Genomic DNA, 20214 nt, shown 5'->3' on the forward strand with positions numbered 1-20214 from the left:
TTTTTGTAATTAATCGTGATTAATCACGAAACGCCATATTTATTACAGAAATAAAAGTACAGGCATTAAATGGCCTTTAGATTTCAAAACAATCAAAGCCTATAACAAACAAAAATGATTTGCATGTTGGATTCTAAGTGGACTACACACACACACACACACACACACACACACACACACACACACGAGCGCAATACAGCGGACCCGGTGAGTGAGGGAGGGATCAACACGCATGATGGCATTCATCAAATTTGCTTAAACTACACGTTCTAAAGTATGGCTGTATTTTACAAGCAAGGATTCTGACACAGCAACGTGAAACTTATGAAATGTGAGAGCTCATGGACACAGATTAGAGAATAAGGCTGTCTTTGACAGTATGCGACTTCATCTGCCATTTTCACTAAGTACATTTACATGGACACCAATACTCCGCTTTTATGATTGGGATAATACTGATTAGGAGTCTACCATGTAAGCAATGATTTTTTTAATACCTTAAAGGATCAAGCGAGTCCCGAAATGCAAGGTTTTTCCTTCCGTTCACCATGCGGTATCAAATTCCATTAAAACATCCTGAATGAAAATCTGCTGAATAAGAGTGAACTGCTGAACTGAAGTTAAAGTCTAAATATTAAAGATAATAACACCCGAAATTGCATGAATCTCTGGAGGAAACGCAGAATAGCCTGGTGATGCGACATTACTTGTTTTATTCTGAAACTTTCCTTATGAAAGCGCGTCCTTGGTCTTCTTTCTTTGCATGTCAAACACGCGCAGGGCCGGAGCAAGCTGAACAGGCGCTCTAGGCAAACGGCAATCACACCGCCCTCAGGCCGAAAGTGAAAAAGAAAGTGACCTTTTTGCTGATGAAAGCGAGGACCGTGAGGGAGAGGGTCGGTGTAGGTGATGAAAGTGAAGCCGGGGGGCTGCACTATTCTGCTGCCCAAGGCGCCTGCCTAGGTCACCTCTATGCACGCACCGTCCCTAAACACACGTCGGCCACAACAGGAAATAAAAAAACTACAACTGCTTTATTTGCGATATTTTTTTTAACTTGTTAAATATTTAAAATTAATCACGTGCGTTAACCAAGCGGCAACCTCCCGCTCTCTCTCAGGAAGCCAATACGGAAGTAACTAAAACTGCAATTCATCCGAAATTCCGCTAGTGATGGCCGCTCCTGGCTCCAAAACAGAGCAAATTTTAATTGAGCCCACTGTTAGAATGGCCAACTTTACAGCAGAAAAAACAGTGTTTACAGCCTGGTACAATAAAAGATTTTGGTTAATACAGCTAATATTACCCTTCATGACAACTGTGAGGGGGGTGAATTTTTTTATAACTCATCTGTTTCCTTTATATTAAATTATATTAAGTTTGCATAATTAAGGGCGTGGCCACTTGAGTGACAGCTAGGTCTCGTTGGTCGCCGTCACGTCACCTCAGCTGAATCCTGCAGATTAGCCACTGAACTCGGCATATTTATCGTATTTCTGTGTTGTTTTATGTGGCTTTACACAGTCAGCTGCCTTTTGGACTTGTTTCCTACACTTATTTGATGGAATGTCATGCTGAGTGCACTTAATTGTGCTCACAAACCATTCACGTGGCCTCCGTTTCCCATGTGAGTAAAGTTATATACTTATATACCATCTCTATACATGTATTCGTTTTATTTAAGATCATTTATCGTTTTTATTTATATTTAGAGCTGTAATGCACTCCAGAATCTGACAGATCGATTTGCTGTAGGCTCTAGAACAGTCATCTGAAGTGTTGTCATACAGTGTTATGCTGGATTTCATAAATAGTCTTACATTAACTAGCACAGACTATATCTGAAGAGTTTGGAAGTAATTCGCGTTTTCCTCCTGTTGAAAAACGTCATAAGAACAATGTTTAGTGGCTCAATGTATTACAGCAGTGTTTTTAAAAGTCTAAACACTTTATTGATATAGTGTACAACCAAGCACAAGTGGTCAGAATACAAACGAGTCACAGGTGATAAAGTATTAAGCGTTTTCCCAAAGTAAAGTGTGTCTGAACCAGGTCCATGCAAACTGTCAGCAGGTGTCTGTAGCTCCGCTCACTCTCCGCCTCTTTGCCCTTGTTTGGTATCCTGCCTTGGGTGTGATGACGCGCTAACAAAATGGCGACGGTTGGCCGCGCCTACTTGTGGCTTCTTTTGCGCTCTTTAGAAACCTATGGGTGACGTCACGGACACTACATCCATATATTTTACAGTCTATGGCATTAACGCGCTAATTTTGAGAGCCCTAATTTATTTAACTATAATGTTTCTTGAGCATCAAATCAGCCACTCAGAATTGTGATATTGATGACTGGCAGTATGATAAAAAATATACAGCTTTACCAACACAAAAATTATTTTCCTTTAAAAATTTACACAATGCAGAGTTCTGTTCCTAATTTAATCATTTTTTGAACAAATCACTAAGTGATTAATTCAATGATTCATTCATAAAGACAGCCACTTACATAGTCTCTAAGCAAATCAGCCGTTTTTAACAAATTTTTCAAATAAATGACTCTGTTAATCATTGATTATGAAAGGCTCTGTGAAACTGGTATGTCTTTCCGACATTCTTCTGTCCATAAACTGATTGGTGCAAAGTTCAAAGCACAGCATTTTTGACTTGAATTAAATCAAACATTTTAAAATGAGTTTGAAATGCACAGTTCAACAATTGCTTCAGGGATACTGGTCAAACAACCCGCTTTAAATAGAATTTAGATCAGAAAAGGAAGAATTGTATTAGGAAAGAAAGTATGATAATACTGCCAACTGTAAATAACATGTCTCTTTTTGTTTTGAATACAGATCAGTGCTGTTCGCCTCCCGAGGGAGCCAAGTAACCCAGAGCGGCTTAAAGGCTTCGGCTATGCAGAGTTTGATGATGTGGAGTCTCTTTTACAAGCGCTCAGCCTCAATGAAGAGGTGAGATTAAGATTAAGTTTTTTTTTTTTTTTTTTTTTTCTTTTCTGGAGACAATATCTGGAGACAGTACATACATTACGTTTAGTCTAAGTGACTTAATTTTGTGACACCATGTGACACTACAAACATGATCCACAAGAGGCAGTCACACACCACATGATCTGACAACAACTTTGTCCAGCCTCTAATGCTGAGTTCAGACTGCACAATTTTAGCTCCGATTTTGACTCGCCGACAGGTTTTAAGAAATTGACGACAAATGCCTGAAATCACAGGCAAATCGGTGCTTGTTCACGTGAGTAACAATAACAAGACTGTCAAAGATGCGATCTGAAAGATGATTCGCCGACACCCTTGAGATAATATCTAGAGCTGACAGCGATTCAAATCATGCTATGTGAAATGTGTTCTGATTGAAAATAACATTAGCGATCTACAGCCAATGAGACAGCAGCATCCACTAGTATGGGTATCTGTAAATCCTTGCGTTGTTTCCATGTCACTTCACATGCGTGTTTGGTTGTAAGACATAGTTTCCGGGACCGAGACAAAGGCCCCGTTTATATTGCCAGTTAAATGTGACCTAATTCAGATTTTTTTCCTCATATATCGCACAGATCAGATCTGTTCTATGATCGTGTAAACACGAAAAAACACATGCATTTGTATATTCAGAGATCGGTTTCAGGCCTCCTTCATATGTGGAAATAAATCAGATATGTGATAATGTGACTCATTTAAACAGGCAGATCGGATATTTTGAGGCATTCTGTTTTGTACATCATCAAACTTGTGACATTTTGGTACTTCTCCACTGTTTAATGATGTAGAAGGAGGAGCGTGTGTGGAGATGCTGACGCAGTAAACAACAACAACAGAGGAAACATGGAGGGGGAAAGTGATCAGTCGCCACAATTTGCTCCCACCAGACCTGAGATCTCTCTCGTACCCACAAATTCCTCTGAATGGTGGAGGACACCATATATAAACCATAGGTGCAAGCTGCGACGACGGCCCTTTCCCTCCTCCTCCGCCTTAAAATCATTTTAAAGTTGGGTGAACTTCGCATATTTCGCAGAGCTAAAGGCAAGACAATTTCTTCCACCATGGCTAGTGTGGCGCAGATGCTACAACCCGCCTTTACACATGCGCGACATCTTGAATTATATTAATGTAAACGCATGAATCGGATATTTGTCACATTTAAAAGAACATGTGTAAACGGACAGGCAAAAAAAATCAGAAATAGGCAACAAATCGGAATTGGGCATCAAGACCTGACAGTGTAATCGGGGCCAAAGTTGTCGGCGATTCTCCTATTGTAAAGTCATGCAGTGTGAAACCCAACATTGCTGGTCCTACCTGCACTGAAGCACAGCAGCGACAGAATGCTACCCCAGATAGCAATGCAGTGTCATAACATCCGTGATGTGACTACTTTAAAAATCGTGCTGTCTGAACTTGGCATAAACCACAGCCAATGAAATATTGAAGGTGCAGCCGTTTTTTTTATACATTTTTATTTTATGTTTGGAAGAAATGTTATTAGTGAGTTACAGAATTAAAATATTGTATTTTACATACTGTGCTTCCGAAAATGGCTGTTCACCGTCACTTCCCATTCAACCTGATAGAGCTTGAGAGGTACTGCAAAGAGGAATGGCAGAAATTCCCAAAGACAGGTTACAAGCTGGTAGCATCATATACAAAGTCTTAAGGCTGTAATTGCTGCCAAAGGTGCATCAACAAAGTATTGAGCAAAGGGTGTGAATACTAATCTACATGTGATTTTTTTCAGGTTTTTCTATTTTTAATAAATTTGCAACAATTTCAAAAACTTTTTTCACATTGTCATTATGGGGTATTGTGTGTAGAATTGTGAGGAAATAAATTAATTTAATCCATTTTGGAATAGGGCTTTAACATAAAAAATGTGCAAAATGTGAAGTGCTGAGAATACTTTCAGGTGCACTATATACACAACTATAAATCATAAAACTGAGAACCAGGTCCTTTTTTTTTTTTTTATAGTTGTGTATGGTTCGCTCACTATAGATGTTTATGTAATATCAGTGGTGTCCACATGGTGGCGCATGTTACCTGTTAAGTTTTAAAAAGCCAAAAGTTACTCTCACAGCTTTTGTTATGCACAGAAGTATTCTCATATGTATCCTGTCTTCCAACTGTCCTTCTAGAACCTTGGAAATCGTAGAATCCGTGTAGACATCGCTGACCAGTCCAACGAAAAAGGTCTGAGAAAAGTATCTATTTGTGAAGCTCTATGATTGGGCAAAAAAATCGATATCTCCATGTCTCCAATTATTTTTGTTTTCTTCTGCTCAGAGAGAGACGATCGCTCTGTGTCTGGCAGGGATCGTAACCGCAGTGACCGAGACATGGGCCCAGATAAAACCGATTCAGACTGGAGGGCAAGACCTAAATCTGAAGCCGACGATGGACCACGCAGAGATGATGCATTTGCAGAGCGTAAGCAGTTATTTAATCCTTTAGACAAGTTCAAGTTCAAAAGTTTAAGTAGTTGAGCAACAATAAAGCTTTAGAAAAGATTTTAGCTACATAACAGTAGAAAAAATGGCAGCTCCTTAGTTTAAGTAACAATTCACACCTTTTACTACTGGATTATTACCTGCCTGTTATTAGGATATTAATAGTTTATTACCACTTATAAAGTGAGATCTTATTTTACTTGCCTAATCCTGCCCAATACTTAAACCTCACTACTAGCTTATTAGCTATTAATAAGCAGCTAATTAGTAGTTTATTAAGCTAAAATTCTTAATTAATGGTTTGGTAATAGCAATAAATAATAACATTATATTAAAATAAAGAAGAGGAAGAGGAAAACTATGAACTAAAACTATTTATATTTGAACTGTTTTCATATTAGAACAGTATTTATATGGCATGCATATTTGACATTAAGGTAGGTTTTTTTGGCTTGCACTGTAGAGGCAGTAAAATAAAATGAAAAAACTTTGTTTTAATGGATTCTATACATAACAAATGGGGTGTAAGATGTTGACCAAAAGATAAACCTCAACAAATTATAGACAAATTTTATAATATATAATAGTAATAATATAATTTATAATACTATAATTTTATAATGATAAACAATATTTTGTTGAGTGTCTTGTGCATGATTTAGGCCTGTCATAGATAAAATAAGATGAAAATGAAAGCTCAAGTTAGTTGCAGCAGTTTGATGATTGAGTGATTGAATCATGCATTTAAATGATTTATTCAATATTGCTGATTAATTTAGAAAGGTAATACACAACTGCCTTTATGAATGAATCACTAAGTCATTACTCAAGTGAAACATTGCAGTTTTGACATTAACAAATGTTCTGCTCTGGCTTTGGAACTATTTTCGATCCCAAATAAAACAGACACACAACATTATGCTCAAACTTCTTGTTTGTTGAAGTGTTGTTTCAAATCTGTATCACATTTGTCATCATCACACATTGAAATTTGAGAAACTGTCTTTCTTGTGTTATATGACTTATTTGTATCATATCTTTAAAAAAAAAGAATGACATTGTCAGTTGACATATTAGATAAAAAAAATCATGATATGTCATAGTACACAATAAATATTGCATATACCCATAACTAATTGAAAATTTGTTTAATCATTTGACCATTGACCATGTACTTCTTAGGTTCCAAAGACCGATATGATTCTGACCGTCACCGTGAAGGTCAGCGGTGGGACAATGATCGTTATGATGGAGGAAGAGACAGATACCGGGAACGATATGATGACAGAGAGCGCAGAGACTATGACAGAGGTATACAACATCTCCGTACATAGCAGTTCTGCACTGACAAATCATTTGAGCTGATTTATTTTGCTTTTCCACTGTGGCTTAGTACCCCGCTTCAACTGTGGTACAGTATGGTAATTTATGTTTCCACTGTCAAAGTTACCCAAAACACAATGCTGTACCATACCACTTTATTGGCACCCTTTCCAAAGGCTACCTATAGCCTGTTTCCACTGAGTGATACAGTACAATTCAGTTCGATACGCTTTTATTGTCATTTGCACTGTAAGGTACCTATAAAAGTGAACCTTACCATATCACTTTTTGGTTACCCTGTGCAAAGGGTGCCTAGCAGGACAATGGGTACCAAAAGGCGGAGCTAGATGCGCAGCTGAACGATAAAGGTTTAGAGATACATCACTCACAGAGGCAGGAGAATAAAAACAAAGGAACTGCCATTTTTAAAATTACAGCCGAGACATTAGACCATTAAAATATATACATCATGGTCATGGTCGACCCAAGCTCAAACAAACCTTGTCATTGCCTTGATGAACAGCCACAAAGCCAAGAAGAACAAAATCTGCCATGTCCTGTTGTTTTACGAGCCAGTCTAAAAGTGCGACTTTCTCCAGGGAGCTCGTGATGGTGTCTATATTTGAAATAACGAACTTCTTGAACTGATGATAATAACGTGCACATGATTATAGAAGTGTTTCCCACACCTGATCCTTTCAGAAATGAACAAACGTGAAAGTGAAGCGTAATAAAACAAAGGAGAAGCCCGACAAAACAAAGGATCAAATTGTTTCAGCAACCTGAATCATGATCAACTGCCATGTTTATCATCACCTTTTGGACTATTATGAACTCGGAACGACGGAATTACTCTCTAACAGAGGTTACATGTGCTGATAAAGATTAAAGATACTGATGAGAGGTTTGAACTGACTGTGGGTTATATGTTGTGTTGTTTTTAAACTCAAAGACTAAATGTCTGTTGTGTGTAGTTTTTCTGTAAGTGGTAACATATCGGGGACTGTAAGGGGCTGTATGTGTTCATATATGTTGCATTTATTTATTTATTTTATGTAATTACAGACGTTGCAGTAGGCTATTTCACACTGTCATTGAGCTGCAGTTTTAATCAAATCATGTTCATAGAAAAGTTAGTAATAAACATTTATACGCAAGTATTTATGTGTATATACCATCTGTTTTGTGAGAAGTGCTTCTCATATGATATGTGAACGACCCGTACACCCTTTACTTTGACATTTCCTCGAGCGAGAATGACGGCGGGTCACGGGTCACCTTTATCAGGCTTGTGTCTCCATTGCCAAATGGTACCCTTTTGATGGATGTGGTGTATGACAGAAAGTTGCAACGTCATTCTTGCTCGAGGTAATTTCAAAGTGAAGCTGTACAGGTCATTCACAAATCATATACAAAACAGATGTTTTATACTCAAATAGGCCTACTTGTGTATAAATGATAATAATAGAACATTTGATGACAGGATTTGATTATAGCTGTAGATCTATGATAATTTAAAATAGCCTACTGTAATGCCTGCAATTTATATAAAATTTAAATAAAAACAAAAAACAAATATGACCCTTACAGTCTCTGATATGTTACCAATTACAGAAAAATACCCAAAACATGCATTTTGGCCTTATTTGGGTTCATAAATGATACAAAACATATACAGTACAGTACAAACCTCTCGTCTTTATTCTTCACCAGCACATGTAACCTCTGTTAGAAAGTAATTCCATCATTCCAAGTTCATAATAGTCCAAAAGATGATGACAATAGTCAAGCATGGCAGTTAGTTCATTGTTTAGGTTGCTGAAAGAATCATTTGCTCCTTAGTTTTTTCAGGCTTCTCCTTTGTTTTTTTCGCTCTCCCTCCAGTTTGTCAATTCCCGAAAGGATGTCAGAGGCACTTCGATAATCTTTCACGCGTTATTATCATCAGCTCAAATTTGTTAGTTTAAATATTTATGCGCGGTGAGAACACACAAATAAAAAGAGCTCTTTAGAGAAAGTGATACTACTCTCTTTTAGACGGCCTCGTAAACAACAAGAGGACACACGGCAGATTCTGTCTTCTTGGCTTTGTGTCCAAGTAAAGAAAAACACTTTTTGTAAAAACTATTTAAATTGTTAACAGCAAACATAAACAAGAGTTAACAAGAGTCATTTTTATCCAAATCATGACTTAAATTCAATTAAAACAGTCCTAAAATTAGAATAAAGTTTGAGAGGTGCAGACTGTAAAACACTGTACTGCCACATTTGATTTGATTTTAAAGTAATGCAAAAAAAAAAAAAAAAAAAAAATATATATATATATATATATATATATATATATATATATATATATATATATTTTTTGCATTACTTTAAAATCAAATCAAATGTGGCAGTACAGTATATATACATATATATATATATATATATATATATATACATATGTATATATAGCGCAAAAGAATTGTATTGGTCAAATAAAACCAAAAAGACTTTCTTTCTTTTTTTTTTTTTATTGTTTAAGCTTGGTAATTCTGACAGTCTTTCTCTTTACTTCAGGCTTTGATTCACGCAGTGGGGGACGGCGACCCTTTGGAAGCGGCTTTCGGCGTGACTATGACGATCGGCGGGATGATTTTCGGGGCAGTGGAGACAGATATGGTGACCGTGAAGAGAGATTCGAAAGGCGGGATGAGAGGCGTGACGACAGAGGTGTGTTGCTGCATACACTTTATCTGGGTCACTGCAGAAATTGAACCTGAATGATCAGATCGTATAAATCAGAGGTAGCCAACCCTGTTCCTGGAGAGCCACCTTCCTGCAGATTTCAGTTGCTACCCATATCAAACACACCTGAACCAATTAATTAGGACCTAAACACCACGTGATAATTACAGGCAGGTGTGTTTGATATAGGTTGCAACTGAAATCTGCAGGAAGATGGCTCTCCAGGAACAGGATTGGCCACCCCTGATCTAAATAGATGAGTTTCCATGCTAAAAATAATTGCAAAAAAAATAGAACTTTAAATGCAAATTGCATTTCTTCCAAGTGGCAGGCACTGAAAACTTAGCAACCGGAAAGACCATAATATTCACTACATCAAAATGTATTCACAAATGTATTTCTGTTCACCATTATTTACATTAAAGTTGTCCTAATAAGGAAAATCTGAGTATACCTAGGCTAATATATAAGTGTTCAGAACATGGAAATGTCTTTACCAGGGGTCAACAACATTTTTAAAAGCTAACTGCTTCTTGGGTACCGATTAATGTGATTTGTTCTATTTACTTTTAATTATATGTTATTATTTATAATGCATGATATTCATCTATGTGAAGACACTGATCATGTTAATGATTTCTCACAATAGTTGTCAACAATAATTCATCAAGGTAGGAAATGGAGAAATATCAATTTGCAACACTTTATTTCTATAAATCTCTGCAAGTATTTTATTTACATTTTAAAATGATAACTTCTGCAATATTTTCACAAGCCACTAACAATTTTTAACAAATCCTGCACTACAATGTTCCATGTTTGTACAGATTATCAATTGTGTAACATAAATCAACTTTCAGATTTTACCGAAATTATCACCAAATCTACTGCCAGTTGAGTTGGAGAGAGTGGAGATTATATTAATTATTTTTTAAGCACAGTTTTGCTTTCCTGTCTGAAAAGGCTTTGTTTTTCGAATCAAAAAAATGTGTAGCTCTAAATTAGGCTTCTGTTTCTTTTTTTTTTTTTTTGAGGGGTTTTCATCGGTCTCATGAAAAAAGACTGCTGTTTTCACAAACCTTGCTTTAATTTGCTGACTTTTTCCACTTGTAGTGCGCTGCCCACTGGGTAGTTAGCATGGTAACGTTAGCTTGCATGACACATTTTGAAATGTCTCTCAACATTGTGCCACTTTGAGAATGCTTCCTCCTGTTTACTGCGAAAACGATATGTTTTTTTCTATTTTCTGCCATGTTTTCAAATCATCTCTTCCCCTTTTACTGCAACCGCAACCATTGCTGTGGATACCAGCTAGCTCTGATCTAATAAGAAATATTTTTGAAAGTTTTTTTAGAAATATAACTTAATGTCATTTTCAAATTTACACCAATGCAAGTGTGATTTAACAAAAATGCATGTTTAAGCATCATGTTTTATCACTCTGCTCAATACTCATTTAATTTTACGATACTTAATTCACTTCACTTTATTAAACATCATCTGTTTATTAACAGGTTGATATTCCTGTGTTTACATTTATATTATAGCTTCAAAAACATCTGTATGTGTTGTCTCATTTTTTGGAGCATATAAAAGTGTTTCTGGACAATTATTGAAGATGTAGATGTAGATATCTAAGAGCAATTTAACTTATTGAATCAATGCAGTATATGGGAGCTAGTTCACCCCAAAATTTTGATTCTGTCATTTACTTTTCCTCCACTTGTTCCAAACCTGTTTGTGTTTCTTTCTTCTGTTGAAGAATTTTGGAATTTTTAGTAGCCATTGACTCAGAGTATCTTGTTTTGTGTTAAACAGCAGAATGAAACTTCTGACAGTTTAGAACCACTTGAGTGTAAGGAAATTTTCAATTTTGGATGAACAATGCCTTTAACTTTTTTGAGAAACCACCTCTAGTGAGAGTAAAGAAGATTTTTCTTTCAAATATGCTTCAAAATATGCATTAAAAAAGGATGATGGAGACATATCTGGTCTATGTTTTAGGCCCTCCTCAGAGGCCCAAGCTGAACCTGAAGCCTCGGAGTGTTCCTAAAGATGAAGAGCCATCCCGGGGGCCTTCAGCCTCCTCTGGACGGGCTGCGTCCATCTTTGGTGGAGCCAAACCGGTGGACACTGCTGCTAAAGAGAGGGAGGTGGAGGAGAGGCTTAAGAAAGAGCAGGATAGACTGCAGAGACAGCTGGAAGAGGACAAGAACAGAGGACCTGAACGCAAACCCAGAGAGAGGTACAGCTTCACACTGTCCAGCCCAGCGTTACTGGACATATAAAACAATAGCACATATTCATTTTTGTAGTTTCTAACAGGATATAGTTGACCCATATTCTATCATTATTTTAACATCATCTTTTCACTCCTGACTAAGGATGGGTATCGTTAAGGTTTTAACTGTATTAATACTGTTATGGATACCCATTATCGGTTCAGTACTTTATAGGTTCTCTTATTAGTACTTTTTTTTGTGTTTTTTTTTTTTGTTAAAAAAAGCAAAAAACAAATTGAACAGAATTAACAACACTTCATTTTATTATTATGTTTTTAGTGTAAAATAAAGCAAAACCAATAGTTGTAAAACAAATTTAAAAAAGTAATTCTTTAAAAGAATGTACAATGGTTTGAAGGAAAATGACTCTCTGTTTTTAACCTTTTTTCTTCTGGAGACAACATGTTTGCCTTTTCTGGCAGAAGTCGGGATAATTTTTTGGTTTCTTATGCTCCCTGCAGTTGAAAAATACCCTCTTTTAGTTGCAAAATGCAGTTAAATATCAGATAGTATAGATCATTTTTATGAATTTTCATTAACACATTCACATAAATGAGTCATCAGTGTTTTGGGAGTTTACAACGAACAAAATAAGCTATATTGTTATTAATTTCTTAATTAGAATAGTTTATTGTTAGGCTATATTTGTAAATACAGCTGATTTAAAAGCATTTTTAATATTTAATATTTAATTAGGTTATTGCAGAAATAAATACTGTTTTCGTTGTAACCAAATGTGTGTGTTTATTAAACTATGTATATTATACTACTTTAGAGAGACCTTATGTGATTGTCTGCTAGCATAACGATGTAGATAATGCACCTTTAACTAGTCAGTCGGAAACTTTTCATTTGTTTTTCTGCAGTTAATGCACTTTTGAAAGATGCTTCGCCAGATTGCTTGCGTTTCTGCTTATACAAGAAAACAACTTGTTGCTTTTGTTGCAATGGGCATTGTCGCTGTCCACTCTGGACATACAACCTGTTTGGTTTTCTCCGCAAGCTTACAAGCTGTGTGTGCGTGCGAGTCTGTGTTGCGAGCTATGTGTGTGCGCCCAGCGTGAGCCTCCACTGAGCGTGCCCGCACATTTGAGAACTGTGAAGGCTTTTATACTTGAAGCACTTGCCGTTGTACTATTGAACGAAAACACAAGCATTTCTCATGTGAGATTGCTAACTGTGCAGATGAATTATCGCAAATTAGAAAAGGTTGGTCCGTACATTGGTATCACCTCTATCTCCTGTACCAATAGCAGAACCGTTAATGATACTTCGGTCTTTTATAATTTAGCACCGATACCAATAGAGTACCAAATTTCAGTACCCATCCCTACTCCTGACTTTGACTTTATTTCTTCTGTAGACTACAAAAGCTGATTTTTTTTTTTAAATATTGAAAAGTATTTAGCTACTAAAGCAAGTTTAGTATTTATTTTACTGTAAAAATTGCTGTTTAATATTTCTGTAAATAGTTTTGGTTTAAATGATGCAAGATAGTGAAAAGATAATGCTGTTGTAAATTGTACCTCTTTGCAATAAAAAAAAAAGTTTGTTGACTTGGGAAGTCAATAGGAACAATAACAGTTGATTTAAAATTATTCTTTAAAATATCTTCTGTGTTTCAAGAAAGAAAGTCATATGGATTTAAAACAAAAAAAAATCAATGTAAGTTGTTTAAATTATGCTTAAATATACATTTTTGGGTAAACCACCACTTTTAATTTATCAAAGAATCACTGAATTTAAGAAAATTTTTAAATAGATTGTAAATAGAATGGTTAAATTATATAATTACTATTATACTAGTTTTTAAAATGTTAAAATGCTAAAATGCGGCTGTAGTGTACTTTCAGAATACCCCTTTTACTGTATTGCAGAAGTCATAAGGGTCCCATAATTTAACATTAGTTTCTTTGATATTAGCTCAAAAGACTTGAGTTGCATCTAAATTGGTAACTGAGTAATTTAAAACTTCGCCACCCACAATCCAAATAATAGCTTATGGGATAAGGGCTCCACAATACTGGGAAAATATGCGGTGTTGATTGCAATAATGATGTTTCATCCAATGAAAGATTTCCAGAGAAAAATGCTTTTTTTATTAGCTAGTAATTATCATTATTTATTATAAAATCAGGTGATATATTAATAGATTAGAGTTTTTTAATCTAGTTCATTCTGATTCAGGCAAAAAAGGCTGTCAAGTTGCAAACATTTAGACTTTAAAACATTGCGAATATAAAAACCTTGTTGGCTATTATGATTATTATTTGCTGTTGTCTCAACTCTCAATGTTAAGACTGGGACACGCCAAACAGATGTCAAACAACTAGTCTTGACCAAAAAGCTGCTTATAAACACATTAAATGGACAATGGCCGATTAAAACAAGAGACCCATTCTGCAAGAGAGAGTGTTTTCCACGCGTTTTCTTATTTCAAAAAAGGAAACCGGAGCTTCCAACACACACAGAAAAGGCATAAACAAAGCAGAATATAGCACCATTACCATAGTAATTGACACTCACCATGGAGGTCAGTTCACTCAATTTGCTCCTGCAAATGTGTCTCTCATATTTGTAAATATTTGAGAAATGAAGCAAAATTAGCGAATATTCCTTTTTGTCTTTTTTTTAATTGTTTACTTGCTACGTCACATTCGCACTCCAATTCATTGCTAAATAACCAGTCAGAGCTCTCTCTTCAGCTGGTGCTCTGAATGGCTTGTCGGACCGATGCTGATCAACAGCCTGACGAAACCCATTAGCTGACCGTTGGCTTGGTGTGTCCCAGCCTATACTATTTTTTTTACACTCTCTGCTCTAAGGCACTATAGGTTCACCTTTGGGCTACTCTTGTTAATAGCATAACAGCTCCTACTAGAGAGCCAGGTCTAAAGCCCCATCAAATTTGGATAAACAGCTTATGCATGTAACACATAAATGTTTGTCACATAAAATAAATTCATTTATCGCACCTCTTCATGATACAGATATTGTCTATACCAGGGGTGTCAAAGTCAATTTCTGGAGGGCCGGAGCTCTGCAGAGTTTAGGTTCAGCCCTGCTTCAGCACACCTATCTGTAGATATCAAGCCTAAAACCTTCAATTAGCTTGATTAGGTGTGTTTAATTAGGGTTGGAACTAAACTCTGCAGATCTGCGGCGCTCCAGGAACTAGCTTTGACACCTGTAATCTACTGTATACTATTATCTATTTGTTGGAAATGCTTTGAGAGACTTAAAGGGCATGAAATCCCCATCTCAGAGTGTTTTAATACCTCTAGTTTGGAAAAAGTCAGGAAAGTGAGTGTCTAGGTCTTTTTAGGTGGGAGTGTCGGCGGAGGGAAAGAGGAAAGATTTTGCATAAAAATGGGAGTTTGGGCACGCACTAAATTTCACTGAAGCAAAACTAACACAGACGCAAGGGAGAAAGACAGTGACTGTTTAAATGGACATCAGTAATCAAATTATTTGCCAAATTCTTAATTTGCTGACTGTAAATAAACTTTCACTTTCATTCAGCAACATTTCCTGCACACCCCCTGTGACAAACGAGATATTGGATTTGAGGAACTGCTGGAAGAGTGTAGTTTTAATGCAATGTTTGATACTGGACCATAAATGGGAGAGAAAAAAAACTCCACATATCTCGGTAACTTAGATGCACTCGGTACGTAGCGTCAGAAAGCCGTGTGTGTAAAGGCTATCCACCGTGTGTGTAAAGGTTATCCTGTCACAGAATGCGGGGAAAATCCTACACGAAGGTAATAGTTTAATTGCGGTGTGTACATGTTTACACACCGCAATTAAAGTGAGGAGCATTACAGCAGATCTTTCAGTCCTTAATATTGTAGTGATATTAACGTACTGTAAACTTAGTAACTAAATCATTTTGACTAAGATCCGTCTTTAAACACTGAAAGAGTACTGCGAACTACGAACTAACTGCCATCTGAATAAACAAACAAAGACCTCTGATCACTTACCTACCAAATCTGTAGAGACAGGACAATCAACACCAACTGGAGCCGCGTCTTTTTTAAAAGGAGACGAGTGGCAAATTGGGATTTCACCATTTCCAGATGCGGAAAGCTCTCGGGTAAAAAATATTCCATACAAACATATTTCTGTCGCGTACACTGTAATCCACACGTGAGTTCAGCTGCACTCTCATAGCAGGGAAATGAAAACAAAACCTTTGTTGCAGCACATTTATAAACGCAACACTGACGATCCATGTCTTCAAACAATTCTTCTTCTCCCACTTGTTTTGGCAACACAATGTGTCGTCTCTCTGGCGTCTGAACACTGTAACAGGTAAAGACAGTCTTCGAAGCTATCATGCATATTAATGCAGTTGTACCACACAATAGAGCGCGTTGATTGGTTTGAACCAAGTCTTTCTCATGAATTAATGCTGCACACTCAGAGACGTCATGATGCGCTCGCAGGTACAGACAACCACTTTCATGCTGGAATACATGCAACGATCTAATCGGCGTGTCGCAGCTTTAAAAATTAGTTTCAAATTTTCAAAAAAGGAAGAACGAATTTGCTCAAAATAATGCAAAAACTACAAATTTTTACTTTTTGGTGAAATATTTGATTCCTAATTGTGCTTTTAGCAGTGTGGGACACATATATTACTGTCAACAGCTCAAAAAATGTGTTTTGGTGTTTCGTGACCCTTTAAAAAGAAAAGAGATCTTCAAATATATTTTTCTTTACATGTCTTATTTTCTTTCAACTAAGTATTTTCACTCTCTTTTTCTAACACGTTCAGACATCCCAGCTGGCGTAGCGAGGACCAAGGAACCGAACGCTCGCGGACAGGAAGCGAGTCATCACAAACGGGAAACCCACCAAGCAGGGGTGAGTAATCACTGTCTAGTGCTTATCTACAGATTTGATTAATATGTTTTATTGAAATTAAAAAATACTGAGAATTTCTACCCTTTTTAGATTTTTTTCAGTTTATTTACCTACTGAAACAAATTATATACATATATATTTATTGGCATTTTGACTTTTGAAAGCCTTTAATTTTGTTCTTCAGTTTACTGTTCACAATGCGAGACACATTCGGTGGAAGCATCTCTTACAAAGTTAAAAATGACTCAAAGTAAAATATTATTAGTTAAAACCTTAATAGAAGCTTCAAATGTAAACATCCAGTAATGATGGGAATCTGGTAGTTCTAGTGTTTAATCCAATATGTCATTGTACTGACTATTTGCATGTTCTTAAGAGTCATCTAGAAAAATTATTTAAAAATGAATCCAATACTTCTTTGGTCTCCAACAGGGCAGAGGCGTCGGGAAAGTGAACGTTCTGTAGAAAACGAGGTATTCAGCAGCCGTGATGAGGAGCTATCCTCTCATGGAAGTCAATCTCCTGCCTCAAAACAGGAAGCTTTGCCGCTGAAAGTTGTTCCAGCGCCACCACCGAAAGAGAACGCTTGGGCCAAGAGGAGCGCCATGAGTGCAGGATCCACTGAGAGCGATAGTAAACCCGCCGTTTCTCCCAGCAGCGCCGCTCCACCTAGAAGGTATCTTTACCGGTTCATATTTTAAAAAGTAATCTTGTTATAGAATCCTCTTAGTGGGCGTCACGGTGGTGCAGGGGGGAGCACGCTTACCTCACAGCGAGAAGTACGCTGGTTCGAGCCACGGCTTGGTCAGTTGGCATTTCTTTGTGGAATTTGCATGTTCTCCCCATGTTCGCGTGGGTTTCCTCCGGGTACTCCAGTTTCCCCCACAAGTCCAAAAACATGCGGTACAGGTGAATTGGGTAAACTAAATTGTCCGTAGTGTATGTGTGTGATTGAGTGTTTTTGGATGTTTCCCAGTGATGGGTTGCAGCTGAAAAGGCATCCGCTGCGTAAAACATATTCTGGATAAGTTGGAAGTTCATTCCGCTGTGGCGACCCCAGATTAATAAAGGGACTAAGCCGAAAAAGAAAATAATGAATCATCTTAGTGAAGTATATAAAATGACAAGGATCTTGAACTATTGGACATTCTGACAACAGTTTCTGTTCTGCTGTACACAAATGCTCATTGTGCTGATTTTTTGGTGCTGTATTTTCTTAATGTTTAGCACCAAATAGACTTCATTCAAATCCTTTCCACTATTTATATGTTGCATTTCTCTTCCTCCACTAAAAATGACTACCCACACAATCAAATTTAAAACTGCCCAATTGGGCAGGAAACCGGCCAATATGGCAACACTGGCCAAGAAACAGTTACAGGTGTATGTTTGTGTGTGGCTTAACCAATTAGAATCAAAATGTGTAACTCTGTTTTATAACCTGTATTTTAGTATATTTAAAAGTATATTTGATTTAATAAGATAAAATATAGATAAAAATAAAAAGATGAAATAACATTTGATAAACCAAGATTTTTTTTTTCTTTAAGATGGCTTAGCTGAATCTTTTTGCATAACCCTAAGTTGTTTAAGTACAGTTGAAGTCAGAATTATTAGCCCCTTTGATTTTTTTCATAGTATGACTGATAATATTTTTTCTTCCGGAGAAAGTTTTATTTGTTTTATTTCGGCTAGAATAAAAGCAGTTTTAATTGTTTTAAAAGCCATTTTAAGGTAATATATATATATATATATATATATATATATATATATATATATATATATATATATATATATATATTAAGGGTGGAGCCGAACCCGAATACGGTATTCGGAAAGGCACGAATAGCGTGTTTTTACGAATACTTGATTCGAACAAATACTTGAAAAATTATTTGTATTCGGGAGCAAGAAAAACACTATATCAAAAAGCAGCGTTTCCTCATGAGACCACAGTGCATGCCCGCGTAAGTGAGTGAGTGAGTGAGTGAGTGAGAGAGAGAGAGAGAGTGAGAGAGAGAGAGAGAGAGAGAGAGAGAGAGAGACACACACACACACACGCTCAGTGCAAAACGCGCCAAAGCCCGAAACTGAAAGCGAGACGTGACTTTTAAGGGGTTGTTTGATATGGATTTATTAACCATTCTTACTGTTCAGTGAACGCAAACTGCCGTAGTTTATTAAAGACGCAAACCCCTTACTGCACGTCAGCTGCGCGCCTTCAGCAGACCTCCTCATTCCTGCAGCACGAGAGCTTTATGATTGTTTATGCGTGCCAAAAGTGGCGGATCTGTTCGGCGAAATATCTGACTGCGTGTCACCGCATCCCTAAGGACTGTTTGGCGAAATATTTGACTGCATGTCACTGCATAACAAACGACTGAAAGGATATAACTAAAGAAATCTCCACTGTGCTACTGGGTGAAAGCGTATGGCAAGCCGTTTTAGCATTTAAACCTTGTTCAGACTATCCATAAATATATTTAGAGATATCTCTAATTATATTTTGACTTGTCATAATTATAATTCGACTAGTCAGATTGGAAATATCTGCAAATATATTATGACTGACTAGTCATATTCCTCCATTGACTTCCATTGAAAAATATTTGCAGATATCTCTAAATAAACAAACAAACAAACTTTGTGTCTTTTTTTGTGGCTGGCAGATGATAATAGCAGGGCTGTATCTTTTAGTATTATATAGAATACTTTTGTTCTGCCAGATCTCCCGGGCAGGGTTTTATTTAGATTTATTTAGTTAATATTAGTATTTGGAATTCTGTCTATTGGAAAGAAGTTCTTTCAGAAGAAGAACAGTTTTTTGAAGTATTTGTTTTTATTCTGTCTATTCAGTGTCCTTCAATAAGAACGGTGGTGGTGGGGTTCATAATATTCACCATGGTATTTTATTAGTTGTTGGTTTAACTATGGATGAGATAATGGCTTCTATGTTATTTTCTTTTCAATGACATTTCTTGTCACATGTTCAAAAACAACAGCCAATAGTGCATATCTATAATTTATATAATGGGTATAATTAAACAATACTTTCACTATAACGTAAATTAGAAGTGTAATAGAAAAAATATATATTTTTGCGCCATTTTGAATTTTACTCGAATACAAATACAAATACAAATACAAATACAAATACTTTTCCCCCCTCAACAAATACAAATACAAATACCGGCTGCTCCGCACATCCCTAATATATATATCATTATACAATAACTTGCCTAATTACCTTAACCTGCCCAGTTAACCCAATTAACCTAGTTAAGCCTTTAAATGTCACTTTAAGCTGGATAGAAGTGTCTTGAAAAATATCTAATAACATTTATTTACTGTCATCATGGCAAAGATAAAATAAATCAGTTATTAGAAATGAGTTATTAAAACTATTATGTTTATAAATGTGTTGAGAAAATCTTCTCTCCGTTAAACAGAAAATGGGGGGGGGAAATAAACGGGGCTAATAATTCAGGGTTTTCAACTATATATCTGTATATATCTATGTATACACACATTTTGAGCT

The 20214-nt window shown here is 36.4% G+C and overlaps 1 protein-coding gene across 3 annotated transcripts in view; it reads left to right on the forward strand.

Moving 5' to 3' along the window:
- The window catches only part of eif4ba (eukaryotic translation initiation factor 4Ba), a 52566-nt gene that overhangs the window by 17656 nt on the left and 14696 nt on the right, over positions 1-20214 (forward strand). For all 3 annotated transcript variants that reach the window (NM_001099237.3, XM_087305708.1, XM_087305709.1), the window contains 8 exon segments: positions 2846-2962; positions 5158-5212; positions 5306-5449; positions 6652-6780; positions 9355-9507; positions 11527-11767; positions 16588-16676; positions 17109-17352. In NM_001099237.3, coding sequence (NP_001092707.3) covers positions 2846-2962; positions 5158-5212; positions 5306-5449; positions 6652-6780; positions 9355-9507; positions 11527-11767; positions 16588-16676; positions 17109-17352 — 1172 coding nt within the window.

Source organism: Danio rerio, chromosome 23 (genome assembly GCF_052040795.2).
Source record: "Danio rerio strain M-AB ecotype USA chromosome 23, GRCz13ab, whole genome shotgun sequence".
NCBI lineage: Eukaryota > Metazoa > Chordata > Actinopteri > Cypriniformes > Danionidae > Danio > Danio rerio.